The sequence below is a fragment of the Poecilia formosa genome, unplaced genomic scaffold (assembly GCF_000485575.1).
Source record: "Poecilia formosa unplaced genomic scaffold, Poecilia_formosa-5.1.2 Scaffold95, whole genome shotgun sequence".
In the NCBI taxonomy this organism is placed as follows: Eukaryota; Metazoa; Chordata; class Actinopteri; order Cyprinodontiformes; family Poeciliidae; genus Poecilia; species Poecilia formosa.
Window position 1 is genome coordinate 1334994 of NW_006800034.1, and position 16667 is coordinate 1351660.

The 16667-nt window shown below is 38.0% G+C and overlaps 3 protein-coding genes across 11 annotated transcripts in view; all 3 read left to right on the top strand.

Moving 5' to 3' along the window:
• LOC103142307 (zinc finger MIZ domain-containing protein 1-like) overlaps nt 1-5476 on the top strand; it is a 116366-nt gene extending 110890 nt beyond the window's left edge. For 4 of the 5 annotated variants that reach the window (XM_016674430.1, XM_016674429.1, XM_016674431.1 and 1 more), the window contains 4 exons: nt 85-153; nt 245-734; nt 1455-1721; nt 1879-5476. In XM_016674430.1, coding sequence (XP_016529916.1) covers nt 85-153; nt 245-734; nt 1455-1721; nt 1879-1986 — 934 coding nt within the window. In that variant the 3' untranslated portion in view covers nt 1987-5476. The remainder of the gene's footprint in view (nt 1-84; nt 154-244; nt 735-1454; nt 1722-1878) is intronic. The other variant, XM_007558307.2, reaches the window with a different exon arrangement.
• Nucleotides 5477-6890: 1414 nt separating this feature from the next.
• Nucleotides 6891-10373, top strand: LOC103142308 (uncharacterized). Of its 5 annotated transcripts, none has more exons than XM_007558311.2 (4): nt 6891-7126; nt 7984-8144; nt 8376-8464; nt 9244-10373. In XM_007558311.2, exons 1-4 carry the CDS (start codon nt 7124-7126, stop codon nt 10227-10229), a joined length of 1239 nt encoding a protein of 412 aa, XP_007558373.1. In that variant the 5' UTR covers nt 6891-7123; the 3' UTR covers nt 10230-10373. The 5 variants fall into 5 exon arrangements, 2 of the variants coding, with proteins under 2 accessions (XP_007558373.1, XP_007558372.1); XM_007558310.2 differs by having other exon boundaries at nt 8039-8144; XR_001662871.1 differs by lacking the exon at nt 6891-7126 and adding an exon at nt 7738-7775 and having other exon boundaries at nt 8334-8464.
• A 1393-nt stretch (nt 10374-11766) lies between these two features.
• LOC103142309 (peptidyl-prolyl cis-trans isomerase A-like) lies at nt 11767-16278 on the top strand. The gene is made up of 6 exons (XM_007558312.2): nt 11767-12020; nt 12126-12156; nt 12484-12572; nt 12651-12747; nt 14606-14681; nt 15780-16278. The coding sequence occupies exons 1-6, from the start codon at nt 11868-11870 to the stop codon at nt 15913-15915; spliced, it is 582 nt and encodes a 193-aa protein (XP_007558374.1). The 5' UTR covers nt 11767-11867; the 3' UTR covers nt 15916-16278.
• Nucleotides 16279-16667: the final 389 nt, after the last annotated feature.

Sequence of the window (16667 nt, forward strand, 5' to 3'; positions counted from 1 at the left end):
TGGGTCCACAGTTGTATTTGTTGTCCAATTAATTGTCTCTGCATTCAGATGGAAGATCTCTTAATTACTCTCATCTTCCCATAGCAAAACAGCGTTGTTAGAAGGACTGGAAGTCGACCAGTACATGTGGGGAATACTGAACGCCATTCAAAAGTATGCAGATTTAAAGACATTTTACTGCACAAATGAGCTTTTCCCACTTTTTTTATTCCCTAACCATTTGACTCTAACTGTTTTCCATCAGTTCTGAGTTTGAGGAAGTCACAATTGACCCAACGTGTAGCTGGCGACCTGTGGCGATCAAATCTGACATCCACATTAAGGAGGATCCAGATGGACCGCTGGCCAAGAGGTTTAAGACGATGAGTCCCAGTCAAATGACCATGCCCAACGTGATGGATATGATCGCTCAGCTCGGCCCTGGACCGTCACCGTACCTGTCGATGCCCTCGGGGCAAGGTGGCAACAGTAGCGAATATGGCAGCCAAGGTAGTAGGTCTTATGCAGCTCTAGTTGTGCAAAGACCATCCAAACCTGTATGTGTGTTTACATTTGCTATTATGTTTTCAGGCAACAATTACCAAGGACACGGGAACTTTGACTTCCCCCACGGCGCTCCAGGTGGTACATCGATGAATGACTTCATGCACGGTCCTCAGCTGTCTCACCCACCCGACATTCCGAATAGCCTGATGACGCAAGACAAACCCCTGTCCCACAACATGCCTGACTCAGTGAGTGCCCCAGCCGTTGCTCTTCTATTGAAAGTCCTGAATTTTCTATTTCACTTTTATTTACATGTTCTTAATTAAGATGTCAAAATGATCTGTATTATCCATCCATCCAGCCATCCGTCCATTTTCCTTAAGTAAATTTAGCACAAACTTTGCAGTGTACATTTCAATGAGAAATAACCAGTTTATCTCTGTTTGCTTGTGCAGCATGTAACTAAGATTTTCTGTACATAGTAAGATTTTACAACCAGCTTTTACTTCCTGCCCATGATGGAGCAACACAGATGGTGTCACAGGGGACAAAAGAAAATAAAAGACATCTTTCAGATGCACATCAAAGATTAGGGTGATGGCAATGAGGCTGTCAGCCTCATAAACCTGGTGCTATCACGGAAAATAAATCATAGAAATATCGGAGAAAGAACTGGGTCAGTAGAGTTTGAGTGCATAATATTTTCCATTGATTATTAGTGATTTTGATACTATTGAACATGCAATTTTTTAGTAAATTGTATTCTTTTTTTCCAAAATGGATACTCCTATTACGTCTTTCATTATCTTATAAGTCTGTCTCTTGCTTTGTATTTTTTTGGTAATATTGGATGAAAGTAGATTGCTTTCATTTAAAACAATGATTAAGCTAGGCTAGCGATACTCCAAAATTACCTAACTAGCATCTTGAAAGTCATATTCCTCACGTCCCTCTCTGAATCTCTACAGATACCTCATTCTGCCGGGCCTGACCAGACGCACGGTCCATTGCAGCAGAGCTTACATCCATCTCCGCACCCCGGGAGCCAATCAGGGCAGCAGCTGCACCACAGCGGACCCCCTCAGCCCTCACGGCAAGCACCGCTGCCTCAGCAGCAGCAAGCACAGCAGCAACAGCCCACCGCCAACAACCATCCACACACCGACCTGGCCTTCAATCCCTCCAGCAGTTTGGACAGCCAAGCGGGGTCGGACATGCCCGAGCCTTCGTTAGATGTGAGTTCTGGAAAACCCGCAGATACCGCACATTCCCCATGGAAGCTTTACACATTTTGGTTGCATTATAAAAACCAAAAGTTAATTCATTTTATTGGAAGGTTGTGAGAAGTTTCTTCAGCTAATTCTTGCAAATCTCCTTTTCTGTTTTTTGCAGCTTCTCCCTGAGCTCGCTAACCCAGACGAACTTTTGTCGTATCTGGACCCCCCAGACCTCCCCAGCAATAGCAACGATGACCTTCTGTCGCTCTTTGAAAACAACTGAGAGGCTTTCAGACACCCACACACACACAAACTTTTACCGATCGCCTGAAGCTTCCCTGAGGAACCGTGGCAGTTACTCAGTACTTGATCAACACAAAGATGCACTCCCTTTCTCTTCTTCCTCTTGTACAATTTTACATTCGCCAGCGCAGATTGACTGCAAAGAATCTCAAAGAAACTCAAAAGACACGGCAAGATTTGGCGGAGCTGCCACGCCCCTCCACCTCCTGCGGTGACACCCTTGACTGTGCAGCTATAGTTGATTTTATTTTTACACCACACACATGTACGTGTGCTCACTAGTAACATGTTGTAGCATTTTTAAAATACTTTCTTTTTGTTTTCTTTTGAAGCTAAAAAAAAAAAAATGAACTCATTGTATAAAGCAGAAAAATAACTGAAAAAAACTGTGCTCTCTGGCCAGTGTGTGTTATGTTTTGTAGTCTGAGAGGCCACAACTTCCTGGTGTCACTGCTCCATTCCCTGACTGGTCTGGTTAGTCGCACTGTTTTGTCCATCACCTAAAAGCACAAGAAATTTTAGCACTGCAAAAAATGAAACAAGAAAAAAAAAAAAAAAAAACATCTTTACAAAAAGGAATGAGATCAGTTTTCTATACATTTGCTGCCAGCGTTTTAAAAAGATTTTTGAAACAGATTGGCTTCCATTTTGTCTACAATTGTTCTGTGTATTTATTTCAGTCTGTGAAGTCTGACTGAAGCAGGGAGTATTTGAAGCCTACAATAACAGAAAGTATGTACATGATGCCTCTTTTACAAATGACTGATTTTTTTTCTTTTTAAAACAATAGATAAAAGAAAGATTGGAGTTCCTGCCATGTTATCTGCTTCCATCTGCTCTGCATGAGCCTTATTTTCTGCATTTTTTTTGTATCATTTCACCTCTCCTTAAATAATGTGCTGTTGAGGTAGTCTTCAAAGTGCATGTGTGCCAAGCCCTTTGTCAAATAGTGTTTTTTTTTCTTTCTCTTTGTCAAATTTGTTTTGATTTTATTTAACACTAACATTGAAGGTATCAGTGGTACATCTGTCATGTATCTGCTGGTTGTTCTTTATTTTTATTTTTCCTTTGCTGCTGCATAACTACGCTGTCCATCGTTATTTTTTTTTTTTTGAGAAACTGCTCACCAAAGCTAGAGGGATGAGAATGGAAATGTTTGTGTTTGCTCGGTCCTGTGTAAGGCTGCGTGTCCATGGGTGCGTCTCGATAAGTTAGAATATCTTTGGAGAGTTTATGTATTTCAGTAATTCATTTCAAAATGTGATTTATTTTATAGATTCATTGCATACAGGGTACTTTAGGCATTTATTTTTCATGTTTTTGAATGACAAAAATCCCAAATTACATTTCACAGACATTGGAATAAAGACATGTGGTGACTACAAAGGTCACATTCCCAGCAGAAGTCATGATGGCAGGTCCAACTCATTTCAAAGAGTCTTAGCTTGACTGTTTTTCCAAATTTTTTTTTTTTTTTTTTTTTTTTTTTTAATATAATGCTGTTTTTTTAATTTTGGCCTCATTTGTAAACTATGACTGGTTGTTTGTTGGCATTTAATCTTTGTTCTGTATTTTTATAGAAGCTTTACATCTATGCAGTTTTCTTGTGTTACAAGCATTAATTTTAAATATATTAATGGAAAGTTTTGTGGAAGGATAAAGTCTGGTGGGAGAAAAATGAATCGTATAATAAATTAGTTTTATTTTTTTTTAAGTTGAATTACTAAAATACAACAACTTTTTAAAATAATATAATGTATAGAGACGCACATGTATGTTTGTGAGACTGCGTGTGTGGGTGTGTGCGCGCATGTTTGTGCACAGGTGATGGCGAGGCAAGCAATGGTTTCTTCCATCACTGCTGTGATTTTCAAAGCAGTATTGGTGTAAACCTTTTTCGTTGTTTTTTGATGTCATGTTGTTCGAGAAGAGTTGCTTTTCAGTATGCAAATGTATTATTTTTTAAGAAATGCTATTGTACTGTAAATATCATTATGTATATTTTTGTATCATCTCGATAATGTCTGTCGTCGTCCAACCTAACCGCACGCGCTCCCCATCTGAGCACCAAACTTCTTCAGCAGTTTTAAACATCTCATAAGCTACACCCTAATGCACGTCGTCCTCGTTTTCCGCCTTTGTGCTCACCTTTCCCGTGTCGGCTCGAGGATGTTCTGCTCCACCTTTTTTCCCATGTTCTCGGATGTCAAACTCACTCAGAAGCAATACTTTCTTTTCACACATTGATCCTAGCTGATCTCCGCTTCCTGCTAATGAATTTTAGGTTAACATTTGTTCAGTGATGGTGATTTTAAAACAAAAGAGATGTGGTATCAGCTGGCATTCAGTGTAATTATTGATCTATGTGAATATCATGGTCCTAAATGTCAATACATGGTGGTATTTTAAAGATATATCACAACCATATTTTAAAGAAATTCATGATATTGTTTATATTTTTGTTATAGAAAAATGTGGCTTTTTAAAAAAGAAAAAAAAAAGCATGAGCTCATTTACATTTGTATCCCCCTTTTGTTTGTTTTTCGTTTCTCTTTGGTAACTTATTTTGTACTGGTTTTATTATTAATCTGTAAGGCTAGAAATCCAATTTCTTTCAGCTTGATTTGAATTCAACATTTTGTAAAGTTCTATCCGTTCCAGCTCTGAGAGCATCGACATGTTTCATATCCAAACAATAATGAGACACAAAATTTTAACTTTTTTTTTTTTTAAATGTATGAATCAATCCGATAAATATTTGTCGTCACCTCATAATTTCTTCTTACTTTCAAGTGAGTCAGTTCAGCATTGTAGGCAGCACCCCAAGTGTGCAGTTGCGCAATCACATTAAAGGGCCATTTCTTTTGGGGGATGTTGTTAAGAAAAAAAATGTATAAAAAGGAAAATATAAATAATAATAATTAAAAAAAAAAAACAGAGCGGAAAGGGGCACGTTCACAAGTCTGTCCTTGAAAGGATGCAGAGGGCAAAGCTTGTTGAATGTCCCAAGGATGTCTGTATATATGTAAATTAACATAGAGACAAGTGAACAGAAATGTATTCATTTTCCTTTGGGAATGTGCATTGTTTCTTCTAAATAATATTAATAATAATAATAATTAATAATAAATTAAAAAAAAGCTTGCAACACCTCTACTGGAAGTGGCTGACTATGGAAAATCAAACATGTTAGTTTGTGTCTGTGGGTTATCTCAGCATTTTGCCCCCCTTAATTTGTAATATACTTTCACCGTCTTCTGTTTGGGGGAACCAGAACAGCTACGTTCTAAATGTACTATTTAGCCTAAGTGTTCTAGTTTCACAGGCATACGCTGAGGTGCTAAAGCTAAAAAAAATAAAACAAATAAGGTTACAAACACCAACAGAAAAGCCACTCAGCCGTGCAGAATGATGGTGGTGAAAAGAATGGGTCCTGAAGATTGTAACCAAAATCCATAATTTGTAAAAAAGAATTTTGATATCATGAAGATTTGAGAAATGACAGCAATCTAAGGTGATTCATGCAATGTGGCCATTGTCTCTATGTTTGTACATTGTATGTACAATCATTTCATACTCCAAACTGGTCAGAAAATAAAGGAACTAATTGTGATTTTTAGTCTTGCAGAATTGTATGTAGTTAGATGATGTGACAGCCTAATATTTATCTAATAAATATGTATTCAGATGATTCCTGCATGCCACTGTGTCTTGTCTTTGCTTCCTCCACAACAGGCAGTTCATTCAAGCACAAAATGTGAATTATAAGCATCAAATTTGAAGCAGCACTTTAAAATAAAATGTATTTAAATCCATATTTGTTGGATTAAGTGGACTGATATACAGAACAATGAGTACAGCCTTCATTGGTTTACCAGCTATTCACTCTGTTCAGAAATCATATGAACAGAGAGAATATAAGTCATGGATCTTACCTTCTACAATGCTCCTATGGAAATTCCTTGCAAACTGCATCCTTACCATTCTCCTCCAGGATCACGATTTTCCCTGAATATCAGCTCCCAACTCCAAATCCATAAGCCATTATACCTATCTGTCTTATCAAGATTAATCTCCATGCTGCCATAGCCCTTTTCAACATCAATGCTCTTCCTCCAGATGCTGTCAGATGCAGAAACTCACATTGTGCACATTAGTTTCATTATTACAAATAAAGTTCATCTTTTTCACTGTGTCCTGCTTCTGATGCTGCATTGGAGATGATGGAGATGCTTGCCACCCACAGCCATCAGTCTCTACAATAACTCCTTGAATAAACCTGTAGAAGTTACACTGTATTTCTCTTTAAGATTAGCATAAGATTGAATTTGGGGCTGCATGATATTACTATTTGTAGCACTGGTAGATTAAATTGTAAGACAGGTCTTAAATGAAATAAGATGGGCCTGAGTCCAAATTCTAGCTTGTGGTCTTTCAGCATGGAGTTTGTGCTCATAACTTAAATTTGTACATGTGCATTTATGGGTTCTCTCACACTAGGACTATTGCAATGCTCTTTTTACCAGTCAGAACAGATGCATCTTTGAACAAAAAATAAATACTAAAACAGATGAAAGAGGAAGTTACCAGAAATTATGAATGGCTAAGGGCCATGAAATAGAACATAGCTTTTTAGTTTTGTTGTTGTTGTTGTTGTTTCCATTTACTGTCACAGGCTGGCCCTGCGACAGACTGGCGACCTGTCCAGGATGTACCCCGCCTCTCGCCCGGAACGTTAGCTGGAGATAGGCACCAGCAACCCTCCCGACCCCATTAGGGGGACCAGGATGTAAAGACGATGGATGGATGGATGGATGGATGGATGTCACAGGCTCCAGTCCAGTAGGTGGCGGTAATACGCTCTTAGCCAAACGTGAAAGACATATCAGCAACCGAACAAGTACTTTTATACTTTCTGTAGTCATCCCTGTAGTAGGGCTGTACATGTCTCAGTGGTCAGACCATGTCTTCTGTGTAAGAAAATTGTAAGAAAATCAAACCTTGTCGGACAAGGATGAATAAGAGTGCGTCAACAGAAGGAGTTGCTGGTGTGGACAGGGGCAGCGCTGCAGAAGCTTTAAAGGAGCACGACTACGACTGCCACAGCAGTCCTCTCAATGGTTAGTTCGTCCATGGCAAAAACTGGCTTAAAATTAAATTTAACCAGGTTAAAAATGAACAAAATTGATTAATTTATGTTCATAGTTCACCACTTCAGTCAGAATTGGGATACGTATCGTATGCAATGTTGGGGAATTTGCTGCAGTAAGCTGTGTTTTTTTACAGTTTGTCTTTGTCTTAAAATGGTCAAAGGAATCGTTAGCGTTTCATTATGAACTTAATTTGCCCCGGAAGTCGTAACACAGACCCAGAAATGAAACGGCCAGCGTCTCCTAGCAACGCCGACCATAGACGCCGACCTACAGCCAATGGCAGTCAGGAGTGTTGCTAATGCCCATTTCACGTCACAGCGCAGCTACCACGTACGTGACCGTCTCACAAACACAAGCTACAATAGTAAACACATGCTAGTCGACTAGCATACCGGCAGAAAGTTTTTGCGTCAGGGCTCGAAAAAGAATGGTTCTCCACTGTCAGTGGGGCATCTGTACAGGCGATGTCAGGTATCCCGATCGTATTTGTGGAGGTAAAATTCACAGATTTCCAAAATCTGAAACGGATTGCCTTGCTTGGATCAAAGCTTGTGCTCGACCGCATTTGCAGCTCAACCGTAGTAGGATCAATAAGAACAAAGGAGTGTGTGCTGGTGTAAGTATTATTGCTTTGCTTGCGGATATTTTGAGTGATTGTTTATCCATTTGAGATTCTGCTTTACAGCTTCAGTAGTGTTATCCATTTTGTAGACTGACGAATGGAACATGTAGATTTAATTGAGTGGAATACTATTTTACCAACTGTTTCAGTGTCTATGATAAATATGTATTGCAACATTACGATTTATTTATTTGTTTATTAGCATTTTGTCGGCGGGGATGGGCCAACAGCGTCCCATCCTTATCCGATACTTGCAGACGGAGCCCGAGTGCATAAAGCAAGGCCTGCAAGAAAAAGAGCATCAGAAAGTGCAAGTAGGCAAGACAGTCAAAACAAGAGACCACGTATTGGAGCAGAGAGCTTGTAAGTACACAATTATACGCACCTATAACACAGTTCTGAATCAAAGTTACTTTATTATTTATCATGTGTCACAATTCACATTTTCCAAAAACTTAATGAACATCTACTATCAATGTCATCTTACATCACATGATGATCACATGAACATGATGCAGGAACATCTATCACTTTTACTTCAATTATTTACAGGATGCCATCTAGATCACAGTGAATGTTCTGAAATATTTACAGGGATACCTACGATGCTGCGGTGAACAATGATGCAGACAAAAGGACAGAGGATGCAGACAAAGGGATAGGGGTGCAAGCAGATGAACAGTGTAAGTGAGCATAATCAGTTTCGTCAATTTTTATTGCCTACGTGTTTTTCAAATAAGGCACAGCATGATCTCGATAGAAAGTGGCTAAAATTTCTAACATGGATTCCATAAACGGTGTGTCAGGCCACACACTCTTTCTACATGTAGACCCTTGTGAGTGAAAACAATAAAGTCACAAAAATCACATCCTGTGATCATAAGTTGACTTTCCCAGCCTTGCAAGAACAATAGGCATCAGTGATCTTGTCCACAGCTATATTTATGCTGAGGGTGTGATGATCTGCTGTTTTCCTCATCGACTGGTAGCATTTCGCTGTGACGTGCACAATGTCGGAGGCATCGCGTGGCTCTAACACCTTGATGTCGTCCAAAAAAGTCCATTGTCGTGGCTGATATTTTGTGTAAATCCAGCCGAAATGCTACACTAGTCGACTCAGAAATACTCTGCAGAGAGTCAGTTGAAATGAAAGACGCCATGTTTACATAGAAACTAAGCTCCGCGAGGCTTTGTTTGTGAGACATGCAGCCACGTGGGATTTTAGGGGGCGTTTCTGGGCAGAGCTTGGTAAGGTCCATGGCTTGTGTTGAATTAAACCCGTTATACATGTAATGCTGTACAATATCTAATACTAATTAATGTAGTCTGCAAAACTATTTATCTTGTTCTGTGGGCAAAACATGTATCAAATCTTCAGATTTACAACTTCCAAGGGCTATTTGAACTCGGTGTATGTAAGCAAGCATTTGTTTAAATACAAAATATGATCTTGTGTTTTTAGGTGAACTTAATGGGGCATTGGAGAGAATCCAACAGTTGAAGCAGACCATATCAAAACTCTCCCTTACTGGACCTCTTTCTAAGAGATGGTGTTTGTCTGATGAAGACTTTAAGTATTTCACCAGGTTTCCATCTAAAGATGTCTTCTATGTTTTTTGGGCTTCTGTGGAACCTTCTGCATCAATGAGTGCATACTGGTCTGAAGCAAACAGGATTGCAGCTCTTCCAGAAGCGGCCAACCTTGAGTTAACACCTGAGCATGAACTTCCACTCATCGATGAGTTCTTTATGTTCTGCCTCCATCTGTCTGCTGGGATGAAAGACAGAGTTCTGGCAGGGATGTTTGGGGTCAGTCGCTTGCGAGTGATTCAGACCATCGTCACATGGTCCAACTACTTGTATCTTGTGCTGGGGTCGGTACGAATCTGGATGACACGAGCGCAGGTCCGAAAGACGATGGCCCCAATAATCCGTCAGTACTGCCTCTGCACAAGGGTCATCCTTGCATGTGCTGAGCTCAGATGTGAAATCGGAGAAATGAAAACATCTTCTGAAACTTTGTTATGCAAGAGGAAGTGTGTCACATATAAAGCTTTGGTTGGAATAGCTCCCTGTGGCTTCATCACCTTTGTGTCAAAATTATTTTCTGATTCCATCTCAAATGATGAACTGACGAGGCTCTCTGGGATTTTGAAGTTACTTGAGCCAGGTGACGAGGTCATAGCACCCAAAAACTTTTGTATTGACAATCTGTTGAAAAATGTTGGGGCAAAACTCGTCACATTCCCTGTGAGCTCTGAGGACGGAATCAGCTCGAACCAAAGGAGAGCACGGAGTGTTGCCAGGCTCCATGCTCTCGTTGAGTGTGTAATTAAAAGGATAAAGGGGAACAAGCTTTTGGACTTGACGATTCCTTATACCCTAGCAGGAACAATCAATCAGATCTGGTCCTGTTGTTGCTTCATGGCTAATTACCGGGGTCAGTAACATAAAAACGCTCTTCTAATCTGTTACAAAGGCCAGCGTTTTGATTTAAAATTATGTTTGTTAGAAAGTAGTCTTATTTTATCTGAGCTCACTCTGTAAATGTCTGTATTATTTTAAGTGTAAATAAACAGTTGTCATAAAATATTTTTATCCGTCCATCAATGAAAGCTACCTTCCTTCATCCATCCTTTAAAGTAATAAGTCTAGTCAATTCATAATGATTTTATTTGTTCAAAAATAAAATCTACAAAATATGTGACATCCTAAGAGTATAATGCTTTCTTTACTCGTATCTGAGTCCAGCCATCATATTGTCACCTTCCTAAAATCATAACATTTTGGCAAAATATGATTTTGTCAAAAAAAAAAAAACAACAAACACTTGACAAAAAATTACTTGGGCTATTATTTTACAATAATTTGTAACTTACATATTATTGTAACTTACAATATGTAAAGTTACATATTGTCACATTACATATTGAAGGTGACGATATATAACTATAAATGTAGGGTATAATATATTTATATCTTTGTATACAGTGTTGCCTTGGAAAAAAATACACAAATTTGTCAAATTCTTCTGCAGATAATTTGATTTTTGACATTTTTAAAATATAGACAATGTAGACTTTCTTTGATCTGTACATCATTGTCAGTCAAATACATATAAAAGTCTGAAGACTGTTGCAGACTCTTTACATACAGTTTGCTTCTGAGTATGAGTTGCTGGATGTTTGTAGGTTGTAGATGTAGAATTCTGGTTTTTACCCAACCTTTTTTAATTTATTTTAATATTTTTCTTATGAAAATGTCAGCCTCAAAACATCAACAACAATTATATTTGTGCTTGCTGACCAGATCTGGTGCACTCTGGAGTTATGATTCGGTGCTACAGAAAACTTCGCAGGGCTGCAAATGGCCATGTTCTCCTTATTTTCCTAATTTTCCAATTTTCTTCTCGCCTCAGTACAATATGTAACTTAAGCAGACCTACCCTCAGACTCATCATTATTACTTCCCTTCTATTTCTCTCACTAACATTTTTAAGTAAAACTGACTTGACAAAATGTATCCCTTTATCTAAACCACCCTTATATAATTCAACCTCCTGACTACCAGTAGTTCATTTTTGTCCTCTGTAGAGGACATTTCTAAACTTGAATATCTCCCACCCCCTGCATTCTACTGAGTTAATTCCTTTTGGTATCTGGAGAGGACATTTAGGGCTTTTCAATGACACCACATGTGAAGGGGTGGGACTTTTGTACGTACCTTTTTCTAATTCATAAAAATGGCGTTCATCAGTAATAACTCATTTTATGGGAAGAGACAAAGTAAGTGCATAAAACCTTATATTACCTTACAAAGACTGTGGGATTTTAAAAAAATGGTGATTTTACAATATTTTTTTTCCTGGTAGTCAGAAGGATAAACAACTTTAGAGACCCCTTTAGTAGGCGACGTGGGTTTGTGTTTCCTGTCTTTCCTCCAGTCTCGCGATAGCCCCGAAACCAAATGCGTCTTACGTCATGTTTCGTGCGTATCCTTCTACGCTTGCTTCTTTTTTAACAGCGTGACTTTAGCTTGTTGAGCTGAGTAGAACAGAGTGTGCAGAGTGACAGTAGTTGTTTTAAGATGTTGATTTTGTCAAACAGGATAAAGTTCTGTTCTCTGGCGTTCACCGCCGCCCGCCTGTACAGCAGCGGACCCGCAACTGCAAATAAAAACCCCCGGGTTTACTTTGACATTGCCGCAGACAACGAGCCTCTGGGCAGAGTGACATTTGAGGTGAGCAGTTAGGAGCTGTGCAGTTTCTTTGCTTTCATTTTGTCAGCGTTATTTACTCTGCTACGAAATATTCCTCCATCCTAAATCTTATTTTTATTTTTCAAGCTCAACGCAGATGTTGTGCCAAAAACAGCAGGTAGGTGTTCATTTATTTTTTCATTGTTACTTCTTCTTATTTTTTTTTTAACCTGAAAATCACAATAAATTAAAGTTAGTATAGGAGACAATATTAATGGAATTAAGATATGTAGAGGTTGGGCACATGTCTGCTACTAGTGCAGAATTCAGTGATTACATCTAAAGGCAGGCAGGTTTGAACTGGTTGAGTTTGGCTGGAATCCTAAAGATTTAATGCAGAGAGATTTAATGCAGACAATTGTTGTTTAAAACTAACCTGCATCTGCTTTCTGGACCTCTCTTGAGAATGGAAGAAATAACAAATAACTGATATCTAATATTGTAGAAAACTTCAGAGCGCTGTGCACAGGAGAACATGGATTTGGTTACAAGGGCTCCACTTTCCACAGAGTGATCCCTCAGTTTATGTGTCAGGTAGGGGATTTCCTCCCTGTATCATCCTGCTGTCTGTAGTTTTTAGTTATTTTTGTTTTATTGAATTTATGTTTTCAGGGTGGAGACTTCACAAACCACAATGGAACTGGTGGGAAGTCAATTTACGGTTTGAGATTTCCTGATGAAAACTTCAAGCTGAAGCACACTGGACCTGGTAATAATAATGCCCTTTTGTATATTATTCACATTTCCATTCTTTATTCTCTCGCAATTAAATACAATAATTTCCTCTAAAACAGTTTGTGTTTGACATAAGACATGAGCTGACACGATAGCCTAATTTTATTTTATTTTTTTGCCATATTTGCACAATAACTGAAAACAAAAATGCATCACATTATCCAACTGCTTGTACTTCAAATAGTAAAATATATCCCTACCGCTATTAAAATTGCCTGGCATGATTTCTACTATTGTAATGTGATTTTTAACTTTTGCACTTGTGTTTTTCCTGTCAAGCAAATGCTATAGTAAGATTGTTAAAGTTGTAACCCTTTCCAAACAAATCAAACTGGGTATGTTGCAAATTTGTGGCATTAGGCATAACTTTGCATACTAGTTGATGATCAAAATATTCAACTCTCAGTTAGATAAATTATTTTCTTGATGAAGTTATTGATGGACGCGAAGTTAAAACAGGAATTCCTGCACAGTCATTGCTGATTCATCCTCACAGGTTAACTCTGCGAGATCATAACTGGAAGTACTTTACACTTCAACTGCTAGAGTGTTTCCTATATAACAGCAGCTATTTGTGTAATGTGCACAAACAAGCTCTTTAGAAGCATTGAGACCAGAAGCGAATTGGTGACGGATGTCTACAAATAATTAAAACCTTGACATACATTCACTCTGCTTCAGTCCAAACAGATTTTCTTACAGGGATTTTTTTTTAAAGAAGTGTACTTATTCATAGGGTATTAATTCCATAATTCCTCCAGCATGTCATGTCTTGAGATGAACAAGGTAGCTATTCATTTTTTTGTCAAAAAACTCAAGGGTGTGCATGTACAGTTGGATGTTTGATGTACAACCTGTATGTGGATGATGGAACGGATAATCACAAGGGTGTGCCCTGGTTTGTTCACACCTCCCATTCATAGGAAAACACCTGAGATGTGTGTTACCTTTTCAATTTACGTTGAGGGGCTTGTTTTTAGCTACAGCTGGTATTTGTCAAGCCTACATCTGTATTGAAGTTCTATATGTTTAAAATGAGACAAAATGGACCAAAAATGTTTGCAAAGCGCATAGCTCTACATTTAAAGATGTGGTTTTAGACTGACTTCTCTGTAGTTTTAAACTGCTACACCAGAGCATTAAAGCTGGTCATTTTAACCTTTGTTTAATTGTAAATAGTTCTAGGCGACATATTGAGAAAGGTAGTGGATAGCAAATAATGAAACGCATGTTAACTATGCTTAAAAAAAAGTACATTTGCAAACTGTTTTCCTTCCTCTAAACTTTACAATAATATATTCATATGTTGTGGTTGCAATATATGTGGGGGGTGTCAATGACTACTGGTTAACACACGTCAACTGAGCAGTGTTGACGATTGGGTAGGCAACCACATAAAACTTTTGTAAAAAAAAAAAAAAAAAGAAATCTTATCTGTCACGAAAACTCAATTTGTGGTTTTAATTATTATTATTTTTTTAAAGTGCTATAAAAACTTTAAATGTTTTGATGGCATGTTTTTCTTTTTGCCAAGAAAAAATCTGGATAATTTATTTGTTTCACATTTTTAAATTGAACTAAATAAAAATAACGGAGATTGTTCTTGTCATGTTTATTTTTCTCCACTAGGTGGGGGTTGTGTGCACTTTTCATGAAATTCTAATCACTGGCTTGTCTGAATGAAATGCTGCTTCAGTGGTAGCAGTTGAAATAAAGTATTTTGTATAAGTAAGGGAGTCAAAAGTCTAAGTCTAAAACTCTGTAGTGAAAGGAAAAAATCTGTATTTTCAGCTGTTGATTAAATGTTTTTCTTTTATATTTTCTGTTTTTAGGGATCTTGTCTATGGCCAATGCAGGACCCAACACCAACGGATCTCAGTTCTTCATTTGCACCACGAAAACAGAGTGGTAGGTACAAAAAAACCTCACCAAAAACGTTGACAAATAATTTAAGCAGTTTTTTTCCTTTTGGGTAATGTCAGACACTCCTCAAAGGGGCTATCAGAAATACGTTACGTTCTTTCTTCATCTTTTCTTACAACTTTGGGAGGGTCAATTTTTAAATATCCACAATATAAAATTAACTGTTTATAGAAAATATTTCATCTTTTTAATCTTTATGGCTTTATCCGCTTTTCTCTACTGATTACAGATTTCTCTGCTTTTGTGCTTTATTTTGTTGTTTGCACAAAAAATAAAAATAAAAACCCAGTCGGTGGTGACAAATGCACAAAGTCCTGCTCACACAGATCCAAACTAATATTCACACTTCACTGTCAGAAACAAATTCTTTGATACTTTCCCAAATTTACTTTCTATGCATTTATTTAGATGGGAAACAGTGTATGTCCAAAATTCAGAATAAAAAGCAGGTTACATTTCTAGTTGTGTTCACTTTTAAATCACTGGAAGGTGAATATTTTTCTCTGGTAAAGATCTTAATATCCTGCTTCTATTTTAAGCCTGGTGTCATCTGACAAAGCTGTGCTCTGATTTAAGAGGAACATATTTTGTGTGAGAAGAGAAATGTTTCCCCTTCACTGTTAGCTCAGCTGCACTTCTTCCTTGGATATTTGCAGCAAAGGTATTCAGTCAGTCACACACTAATTTGACAAATGCCGATTTAAAAAGATAATTTTTGCCAAGAAAACGGTTCCAGTCCTATCCACCATTGTCCATCAGACAATATAGATCTAGATGTCATGTAATCATCCATAAATGGTACTCATTTCCTGTTGAAGTGGTGTTTTAATTTCTAAACACCAGAAAAGGCACATGATGATTTATTTATGTCTTTAAGTTGTATTTATCCTTTATATACGAGTCTTGATATGAACTTCAGAGGCAATTTGTTTTCCCCTTATGGGGGGAAAAAACTTTAAATTTGGTAATGAAAACAGAAAGGCCCCAAAAATCGATCCATTACTCGTCTTGAAGATAGAAGCCTTGGTCGACCACCTCATTGTCCAAGGCAGCGGCATTAAAACTGAGCTCTTCTTCTCTCAGGCTCGATGGCAGGCATGTTGTCTTTGGCAGCGTGAACGAGGGAATGGACGTGATCAAGAAAGTGGAGTCCTACGGTTCCCGGTCTGGGCACACCTCCAAGAGGATCACGATCACAGCCTGCGGAGAGGTCGAGTAGACTCCCGCGTGAGGACCGGGTTCTGTCAGAGTCTGCTGTAATCTCAACAGAAGATACATTTCATTATTCATGGCACAAAGAGCTACCTCTCTTTGGTGAAAATGGATGGCTGCATTTCATGTTTCTATGGTTATATTTGTTGGTTATTACTCTGGTACCCTGTGAGGCCCTTCAAATGTGAACATATTCAGCTGTAAATCAGGTACTATGCATTTTTTAAAAATGTATAAATTAGATTTTTTTTTTTGTGAAAGTGAAATTATTTGTTAAATTTTTGTAGCAGTGCATAATTGAAATAATGATTGTTGTCCTAAAATGATACTTTTTACTTGAAAAGTGTGAAATAAAGCCAATTACTTAAAAGTTTTGAAGTTATTTTGCAACTGTTTTCTTTCGTACATTGCATCACGACAGTGGTTGATATGAAATGGCCATCATAATTTATTGCTTTACATGATTTTACTACAGCACCATAATCTCGCAGAAAAATTTAGAGAAAAAATAATTTGGGGAGTTTCTTGCTTTACTTTAATGACATGTTTGCTTGTCTTTCCTGTTTTGAACTGTGAACAAGAGAAATGGGCATCAGTGTCCCATTTCTCCCAAGCGAGAGCCAAGTTTTCCCAGCCAAGAGTCTGGAAAACTTGGCTTTTGTTTTCCAGACTCGGTCCCAAATGAAACATTCAGAATTTTTAACATCTGCTTAGCTAAGTGGAAAGTATCACTTCTCAGCCTTGTCACTGACTATTTTG